General features: G+C 43.2%; 1 protein-coding gene across 1 annotated transcript; it reads left to right on the forward strand.

Moving 5' to 3' along the window:
- Window positions 1-909: 909 nt before the first annotated feature.
- On the forward strand, window positions 910-10,304 carry dbpb (D site albumin promoter binding protein b). Its single transcript, XM_076737816.1, has 5 exons — window positions 910-1,511; window positions 1,690-1,977; window positions 2,725-3,171; window positions 6,664-6,920; window positions 7,906-10,304. The coding sequence occupies exons 2-5, from the start codon at window positions 1,788-1,790 to the stop codon at window positions 8,119-8,121; spliced, it is 1,110 nt and encodes a 369-aa protein (XP_076593931.1). The 5' UTR covers window positions 910-1,511; window positions 1,690-1,787; the 3' UTR covers window positions 8,122-10,304.
- Window positions 10,305-10,323: the final 19 nt, after the last annotated feature.

The raw sequence follows: 10,323 nt of genomic DNA on the forward strand, positions 1-10,323 counted from the left end.
CTCCTTCCAGGTGACAGCACCGTTACATTCAATGTTATCCATATTTAGTTCATAATATTTTCATTTCTTAAATTTATACGAAAGGTTTGAGCTGTATGATGACTTAAACCTGTCAGCTGTTCAAATGCTGACATTTTCATGGCCAACTGTAAAGAAAACAAGCAGTGATCGCTGTGGCGCGCTCTGTTTTGCATGTGCAATGCAACTGTACAGTAGACTAGACAGCCCTCGCGCTTCTTGTGTTTCGAACTGGTCTCACGCGGCAGTGGCATGCACGGGGAGAATCCGAGCGGGCGGATTCGACCTATTTCTATCCAATAGGCGCTTGTTGTAGGCGGAGCGACGACCTTCCAAAGCCAATCGGAGGCAGAGCCGCCAGCGGACAGGCCTAGTCTCCGCGTGCCTGATACACGTGAGCTGGAACAGCTATTGTACGCCGGGAGGCAACGTGCTGAAGCGTTCCTCGCCTGAAAAAAACAGCACTCTCACGTTTTCTGTGGATTACAAGGAAACTGGAAAAGCCATGCTGCCCTACCTGATTATTGCAGACATCCAGAAGTCTGCTCTAATAGAGTTGAGCAAAGTTTTGAGCCAGTGCTCCTGACCAAGTCTAAATGAGTTATTTATTATTTGAGTTACTAGTGTAAGGACACTTTTTATTTCCTTTATTACACTGAAGCTAAGATGTATTTACGCTTCATCGCTGCAGCCCAAACACATGTCACTATGTTGGTACCTGTCAGACAAAACAAACGGCGTGTTTTCCTTGATGTGTGGCACGAGGGTAGGTGTGTCTCATAAATAATAAGCGAGAATTGAGAGGTCTGTTAAACCCCGGGCCCGCCCCCTCGCGCCTCGCTCGCTTGTTCCGCGAGGTGTGACGTCACGTGAACTGCCCGTGTCCGTTCCATCTGAGAGCGAGAGAGAGAGAGAACGGTCGGACGTGGACGTCGCACGGCCCAAACACAGACCGAAGCCCGTGCGCCCGTGACTGGATCCACCGGATGCAAAAAAAAAAAAAAAAAAGTACAGACAGAGAAAGAGGAAACGACCCCCTCCCCCCCACGACGGACAGCAGAGCGCGACAGCAGAGGAGCGAAACACCAATACAACTTGTCATCTGACCAACACTGCCACTGCCCTCGTCGCGGTGTGTGTGCTTTCTATACAAACGGTTGTTTTGTTTTGACGGAGATTTGCGTTGCAACTATTTTGGGTTCTTCTTTCCTTTTCTCCGGACGATTAACTCGGGATATTATTCTGTAAGTTTTAATTGTAACATCTTCGTGTCCGTGCAGTGTGCGGCTTTCATTGTCATTTTCACGCCTTGGCATTTTTTATTATGGACAGTACTGTTACTCAGATGGTCTGACTGTCCCTCCCACACGGGTCCACTGAGAATAACAGCTCGATCTGCCGAACACTTTTTACAACATCCAACTGCAATGGAATATTTTGATGAAAAATTTTCTGCCATGAAGTAAGGAACTCTTCGCAACTGCAAGTTCAAGGTAAAAGTTGCATCCGTTTTTTTAACTTAAGTTTTCAAAGTATGATTCACTGCGTCATTAATTATGTGTGAATACTTGTAATTACGCTGCAATGGTTGCTTTATCCTGCATGGACACTTCTCTAAACTCTCTCTCTGTCTCCCCTCCACCCCCGCCGCTCCTGCACGCTCACGCACAGTCATCCAACACACTTGTCCTATTGGTAGGTTCTCCGGTCAGTTTGACACGCCCCTTCAAGTACCCCAGGTGTCTTTCTGCGACCCCGTCTGGTCCAGGATGTCCAGGCAGCTCTCCCAGCTTCCGACCCCCGACCTCCCAGCTGGCGCAAGCCCACAGTTTGGAACTTGTACTCAGCCTGCAGGCTCCCTCACAGGGGGCCATCTCAACTCTATGACAGGTCTCAAATCCCTCCTACAGCACCCCATGAAGGGAGACCAACGATTAAAAACCCCATGTGATGTAAAAGGTGAGAAACTCCCATTTGATGGATTAGTACCATGTCACGGTGTTGTTTATGTGCAGCAGATCACCTGACAGTCCATCTTCAATATGTGCAATGACAGAGCATGAATAAATCATACCAGTCTGTTCCACCCACTGCTGCTTTTATTGTAATCCAAATATGCAACATTATTATATAACAAACACTGCATTTGTCATATTTCATGGCACAAAATTACACACAAAAGTCTGACGCATAATCACATATTCATGATGACTCCTCCATGACCCTGATGAGTATTCACCTGGATTATAATCCCTGCTGCAACTTCAAATTGCGATCCAGATTACAATGAGCGATAACGTGTTTTGGTTTAGCTGTAATGCTGAGCGGGCATCCGTCCTGGTTGCTTGCTGTGCCAAAATGTACCTTCAGCTATTGTGAGATTTGTTGAGGAGCTTATGTGTATGTTATGACAACAAATTGGTTTCGGCTCTTGTTTAATGCTGCAATTCAGCTACCATCTGGTCCATCTGCGAGTGTGTGTTTGTGTGTGTGTGTGACATGGACTGACTGGGAGATTTTGTGCATCTTATGGATACACCTGCCATCGATATGTAGAGTTGATGTTGGCCTTCATTTACCACATACTTAAGTATCTCAAGAAAACCTACTGGTGACAGAACTTGTGTACTGAAAGCTGTTAAAGTCAATGAATGTCATCATCTTCATTCTGTTCTAATGATAATTCTGCTCTTCTTGCTCTGGCAGACAAGGAGAGGCTGGACCTTGATGAGGACTCCTTGGGAGTGTGCACCATGAGGAATGGCATTGGAATAGGCCACAGTAACAGCAGTAATGGCTGTGGAGGTGGTGGAAATGGAGGAGGAAGCTTCAACCAGTTCTTGGGGCCTCTTTTGTGGGATCGCACCCTGCCTGCGGACGGGGGGCTCTTCCAGCTTCAGTACATGGACTTGGAGGAGTTTCTGACTGAAAATGGAATGGGCAGCATGCATAACAACAACAGCTCCAGCTCAGCCCAGATCCCCTCACAGAGCTCCCAATCAGCTGTTCCCAACCAGAGCTCCCAGTGCCTACCGCCCTCATCCCCACCTGGCTCTTCATCTTCATCACATTCTTCCTCTTCTTCCCCGTCACTCATTGGCTTGGAGGTGGCTCAGCCGCAGAGCCTCGCAGGAGGGAGTGACTGCCTGCATGGTGAGTTCACTTTCATGGACCTTTTTGTTCCCATCTGAATTGGTGTACAGTTGAACCAGACAGTAAAAACACAAACAAAGACAGTTCATTCTTCAAGGTTTGTCCATATCAGCTCAGCAATGTCATGGCAGAGGGTTCTGCAAATTTTGCAGAGTTGACAAGCTCAAAGAGACAAATTGTCCCCTGATATGAGACTAGTAGACCCTACAATTTAATAATGGTTGGTTTGTAATCAAGGTTATGTGGCGTGTTCCCACGGGCTCGTGATTCAGCGTTTTACTTTCCTTTGAGTTTATAACAAATACAATGGTGACCAAGCATTTTTCTGACCCTTGGGGACAGAGTGAAGGCAGCAGACACAGTCACATGGCTCGAAAAGCAAAGTCAACCTGAGAGAGACAACGCAGAGTTTAGAAATGACTGCTTAACAGACCAAACTTCGCTTTTCATTTTGTGGAATGGTGCAGGGTTAAAAGTTAAGTGTGGGATTCAGGGAGGAAGATGACAAGGAGAGGTGGAGGATTTGAGAGAAAGAGGTGCGATGAAGGATGAAGTCTTCAGCTATTTGATGAGTCAACCTTATAGCAATGACATGGTGGTCTGGTTCAGTTTGGCATGTGATCTATGTACTGCAGTGTACAACACAATCAGCATTCAGCCCCAGCCAATTATTAATGTGCAGCAGGGTCAAAACAGTACAGAGAGAGATAGAGGGAGAGAGAGAGAAGTGTGTAGAGTGTTTGCGGTTGCGTGTCTTTAAATCTCTCTCCACTTCACACGCCACAGCCATGTGTACGCGTCAGTACACGTGCCGAGGCTGGGAGTACTGGAGTGAGAGAACTAGAGGCAGGGCCAGTGGACATGGAGGAGGAGCCCAAGGGGGGAGGGGACAGGGAGAGCAACAGGAAGAGTTTCTCCGTGCTGCTGGACTTCAAACGGAACATTTGATCAACCATGAATGACGTTAAGTGCGCTGCTATCCAGAGGAGAATTTTATACTGTGTGGGATGTTGACCCAGGACCTTTAATTCAGTCCATCAGTGACAAAGTGCATGTTTATGAGCTCTGATAATGCATTTATATTTTGATTGCAGTTGCTTTTATAAAGTCTTATCACCACATGAAAATAATTAGAGATTCCAATTGCAAAATAATACATTAAATAGAATATTAAGCCTCATCATTAGTTAAAAATTTAATATTTTTGAGTCTTCATATATCTTATTATGTGGCAGGGATGACTGCTGAAAAGTGAATAATTCTTATCAACTCCCAAAGCTTGAAACTAGAGAAGTTCTGTTCTAATCTGCAGCATCGTGAACGTTCCCAACGAACAGCTGCTTCATAAATACTGAATGAAGGGAGCAACGCCTAACAACATGTGATTATATTATGTACCTAAGAAGGAGCAGGGCTACAGTTGGCCTTCACAACAGGCCTTCTTGGAATGCCGTTGCACGAGTCTTGAAATGTGTGTAGTCACAGATTGGACCGTTTCTTGGTGAAGTGAAACCCTCCTGTTCCCTGAGGGTTGAAACACATGGACAGAAACGCACCAAACCAACTTAGTCAGTCAGCGTTCCAGAGCTTCCCAAAGAGCAGGGAAAGGCGACCTTGTACCACAGGAGGGCTGAGGGCTTGCAGGTTTTCATTCCAAGTAAACACCAGACCAGGTGGTTGCACTGACTTGTTCCTGCTGTCAGATTGAAGCAGCAGAAATCTTTGAAATCTCCTGGTTTTGTCGTATACACAGAGGAAAACGTGCAGATTTTCTGGCCTCGGCGGCAGTTGGTTGCCAACAGTATCCACACCAAGATTTAGTCATGTTTACACTTGCTGATGCTGTATTATGGGACATACTTGACTTCTTCTGGGTGTCTGTGAACGCACTCTTTCATTTGTTTTGCTGAGTTATGGAGGTGTTGTCACTGGATCATGGGGACGTCATAGTGAACACTTTGCATCTTAGGGTGTACCTGGTGTGAAATCATGTGTTACCTGCCCATTACACAGCCATGACTCATATATTACAGATATAACAATACATATCAGAGGTTAAGGGGATGGCTTTGCTTTCCTCCAACCAATAGCGTTGAGTTTTTGTTTTTTTTGTTTTTTTTGCCTATTACACCACGTTCTGGACTTTTATACATAGTGTTTCCACATTGTAAGTCTGCATTAATTAGCAGCTTTGTGGAACTTAGGGCGTAAAGGTTGTGTTTAGGCTGTGGTGATGCAATTCTCTCATTTGTAAGGCTGCAGTGTTATGGTGTTAAATGGCTATTCTATCCCTGACTTAAGTTATTGTCACACATATCTATCTATATAGATTTATATATGTATCTATATATATTGTGATTTTGACACTGTTCCTCTGGCCAAATTAGATTATTTTAAGTTTTGTTTATTTAAGTTGAATTGGTCAGATCAGTTTTAGTTTAACACTAACCACTGCCTATGATTAGTCTGTAATTGTGATATACCAGTTTAAATTCTTTTCCTTTTCTTTTTTTAAAGTCTTTTGAATTTGAGCATTTCTAACGAGTGTGTTGATTGAGCTGTTTGTATGGATTCGTGGGGACAGTTACGGGAAGTTTCGTGCTCTTACGGTGCAGGAAAGTCAGTGGAGTGAGGTGCACTGGGCCTTAAAGGGGGTGGGGTGAGGTATAGCCTTATACTGGCCCCACTTAAAGAAACCAGTTTGAAGGGGAGGGGTAGAAAGTTACATAACATTTCCACTTTTACATTTTCTATTGGTGTTAGTTCTGGATGTTGGCCGTGGTCTGCCAGAGGTTGTGGGTTTAATAATAGTAGCTAATTTCATGCACAGATTGAATTCATGTGGTCATGAGTTGTAAAAACACTGGTTTGTCTATGTTGTTGTAGCAGCAGTGAGACACACAATACCTATTTTGATTATGGTTTTCCATTATGGACAGTTTGCAGGTGTGTAATAGATACATATATATCAGCGATTCTTTCATCTGATCTTGTATCCAGTATGTATGGAAGAGTTTTGATGGAGATAATCTGTTAGAAAAGTCGATTTTGGAAAAGCCAGAGCTTTGCATTGACAGGTACTTTTAACTGCAGCGACCTGTAGCTCCATTATTTGTGTTAATCTAAAAATTATGCATTATGCTATATAATCATATGCATTTGCAGGGTACATTCACAGAATATTCTTGAAAGACTGCCTTGTCCGTGACAACCTTACTGTCCATGAAAGCTGATTGACAAACATCCTCAGCTCACTGGAGCAGTGACAACCCAAGGAATGTTGTTTGTTGTTTATGGCAGCAAGAAAGAAGCTCTCTGCTTCCCTCTGGTGGTCATCCTCATGTAATGCTGCATGTGTTTTTATTGTCTTGGTGAACTGCCGTCACCAACTGCTCTATCCAAGTTTGACAGTGTTATCAGTCTCAGAATGAATGCAGTTCTTTGAAAAGCAGTATAATAATATATAATATTGTTCTACCTTTTTATTTTCAGGGAGTCAGACGAGTATGAACGACTCCTGTGAGTCACCCTGTTCCTCCTCCTCGTCCTCCTGTCCACCTCTGCTGACGCCCACGGGCAGCGGGCCAGATGTGGTTGGAATGTTTGACATGGATCCTCCAGACAACATGTCCAGCTCCTCTGGTCAGCAGAACTTTGACCCCATAAGGCACTCCTTCAGCGAGGAGGAGCTCAAGCCACAGCCAATGATCAAGAAGGCCCGCAAGATCCTGGTGCCTGACAGCTTGAAGGTGAGTCTTCACTGCAATGGTGGTCAGTTTGCACCTTTGGAGGGAAGTAATGTTTGGCCATGGCGAGGCCATTTGAAGGCATCATGAATTCATTAATTCTGCGTCATTGGGACGTCTTCAAATTGCTGATTTTGTCCAACAAGCAGTCTAGAACCCAAACATGATTCATTTACAATGATAATAACAACAAGCAAAGCAGCCAATCTTTAGAAGCTGGAATCGGAGAATGTTTGTCATTTTGGCTTGATAATTGATTTAAATGATGAATCATATTTGTTTCAGATGAATTTTTGAGCAATTGTAATAGCTCTAATTCTGAGATACATATCATTAAATTAACAGAAAGTGCACACTCAATACACAAATTGTAATGTAAGAGCAGAAATGACTAACCTTAGGGACTTTCTTAAGTCGAAAATAGGCTCATTTATGGGTTTATGGTATTCTAAGCAGTGAGTGCTTAGAATACTGGTAATAAGTAAGGAAGTGAAGTGAATGAAGTGTTTCAGAATAAAAGCATTAAATATCGAAGATCCAACATAGCAACAAAGAAAAGAGCAGCAAAAAAAAAAAAAAGAATAGGTGGACCGGTACTGTTGTTAATATGTGAAAGAGCTCAAAAGATTTCACAGTGAATGGTACCCAGTGTTTTTACGGTGTGTGCTTTTTCTCCAGCAGTGGGATGTAGCTTGTTTGCATACTTTATTTGTTCTCAGACACTAACTCAGGACAGACTGAACTCTGAGGATGAAGCCTCTGAAAGGAACATGTCCCACGCTCATTCATAGCCAAACACCCACATTACCAGTAAGAGGATGGGAGTGAGGCTTTACAAGAGTACTACACTCTTCTTAAGAAACAAGCCTGCCGTTCATTGATTATTTTACAGAAGCACTTCCTAATAATACCTTACTTCCCTGATCAACCAAGGCAGATAATTTGATTTGATAATCAATGAGTTCTATATCTGTCTTTGCTATCTTAGGATGAGAAGTACTGGACCAGGAGGTATAAAAACAACGAGGCAGCAAAGCGTTCCCGAGATGCTCGCCGTCTTAAGGAGAACCAAATATCCGTTCGCGCCGCCTACCTGGAGAGAGAGAACGCCGCCCTGCGACAGGAAGTGGCCGAGATCCGCAAGGAACTGGGCCGCTGTCGCACCATCCTTAGTAAATACGAGAACCGTCTTGCCGACCAGTGATGAAGGCGGGCAGCAAAATCAGGAGGAGGAGGAATAAAAGATGGTTTCGATTTAAGACTCTGGATTTTTGGGGTGGCACGATGGACAGAATGGAGTCAAGAAAATGGTGATAATGATGAGGAAGCTGATGATTATGATGATGAATGTATAAGACAAGGAGAGGGTTTGTGTAATGAAGCTCAGGTGTCTTTTTGTTGAGGTGTCAGCTCTTAAAAGTGAAAGATGGAGAGAATAATTTAACAGATGAAAGATGTGACTTTTAAGAGTTTTGTTATTGGAGAATTGTATATTTTTATAATACTTAAGAAAAATTAGAGGGAGAGCAAATTTGGAGAATAATTTTGTATATTTTCTACGTGGTGGGGACATAGAGACGGGGCAAAGCTATGGTAAATATCTTTTTATTATAGATGAGTCAGGAGATGTTTAACAGGTGGTCAGCCATTGATGGGTATTTTCCGACTTTATTATAGTCAGAATGCAGCAGCAGGGGCGAGAACGCGTGTAACAATTGTAATATAGAGAGCAAAAATTATCTTATAATCGTATAGTTCAACATTTTTGTGGATTTTACTCAAGCACTTAATTTCTTTCCTGTTATGTTTCTGTCACTGGGAATGGGCATGCGAGAGAGAGACATGGGGTGACGCCATGTAAACAGTCCAACACTATCTTCAAACTCTTGTCTTGTGCGTTCTTTTCCGATAGAACAACTTCATCCTTTCTCATTCTCTTCCCCAACAATATTAGTTCTTTGTACTCGGAGCTTAACTTTACACGATTGGTACATCTTCCTTTAGCCCACTCTTGTATCTTTGACTCTTTTTCTCTCTATCCCAGTCGAGTGCTTTCAATCCACCGTGGTGTTTCGTACCTCACCCGAGCTGGTGAAAGCCTGCTGTCGTGACGCCCTGCGTAACTTTGCTCTTCTCAATCCTCTCTTTGAATTGTTGGGGCATTTCTCTTCCTCTGTTTCTATATCCAGCGGCTCTATTTCTGTGTGCTCTCACATGCAGCCAATCCCCTCACACTAATGTGCGAACTCTTCCCATCCACATTTTGTCCCTCTGTCTCTCTTGTACCTCCGCGGTGCACAGAGTAGTTCAAATCTCAGTGTTGTAAACGTACTCTGAAATGGTTTATCGATCTTCCCGGTAAAACGCACATCGTTACTTTACTGTACTTTATGAACACACTTTAATTAGCATTATTATGGGGGGAGAAATGTTGTGTATATTGGATAGGCCTATACTATTTTGTGTATTTGATGTATTCCAGGAGATGGGTTCAGTACACCATTGAGTGGAATTGTGTTAATTTCTCAGATTTCTGGGAGAAATAAAAGCCAAAATTTCCTGTGTTGATCCACAACGCTTGTTGCTATTTAGTGCTTTTTTTCAGTACTGCTCCTTCCTTACTGTTTACTCCTGCTATTACTTTTTACTGTATCTATAAACTTCTCTGTGTACCCACAACACCTACACAGGGGCATGGTACACTATGTTATGTTCCTGGGAGAGGGATGACTAGTAATAGAGTGTGATTTTAATCCCCATAATGACCATGATGAATAGTTACCATTTCTGCTATTATTATTGTTACGATTATGATGATTATCCCTCTTGTTGTTGCTGTTCTATATTATTGAATGATTTTCTTTCTTTGGATGAACATGACCTGTTGCACCTTTAAACATCTTTGATCTTCAGTGTTCCTCAGAAAGACAATTCAAAAGGAAACAACCCTCACTGTCTGTTATTTGCATCCTGTCTCAAACCTCCAGACATTGCTCGGACACTACTGCCACCTTGGTCTCTCGGACCGTGGATTTAGCAAGCGTGGCACGGTAACTTGAACACGATGTTCATGCAGACTTACTTTACCTTTCATGATGACCTCTTCTGTTCCCAGCAGTGTATGGACTATGCACACTATCAATATGCTCCTAGTTGGTTTATTTCAGCCTTCATCACCTCAATCAGTGATTGTTTGCTCTCCCGACAGGATTTAGTCTCTAATATCCTCACAGATGTGGTTGATAAATCTTTTAGTGACTCTAATTGAACTACAACTGCCCTGCTGCATCAATGGTGTCCGTGGTGCCCAGCTCACTCCGCGCTGGCTATTTGGATGTAGTCGAGATTTTTCCAAAAACACCAATAAAAGATTGTTCTCATTCACTACTGCTTTGCTTGTTTCGGG

Source organism: Chaetodon auriga, chromosome 8, assembly GCF_051107435.1.
Source record: "Chaetodon auriga isolate fChaAug3 chromosome 8, fChaAug3.hap1, whole genome shotgun sequence".
Classification (NCBI taxonomy): domain Eukaryota; kingdom Metazoa; phylum Chordata; class Actinopteri; order Chaetodontiformes; family Chaetodontidae; genus Chaetodon; species Chaetodon auriga.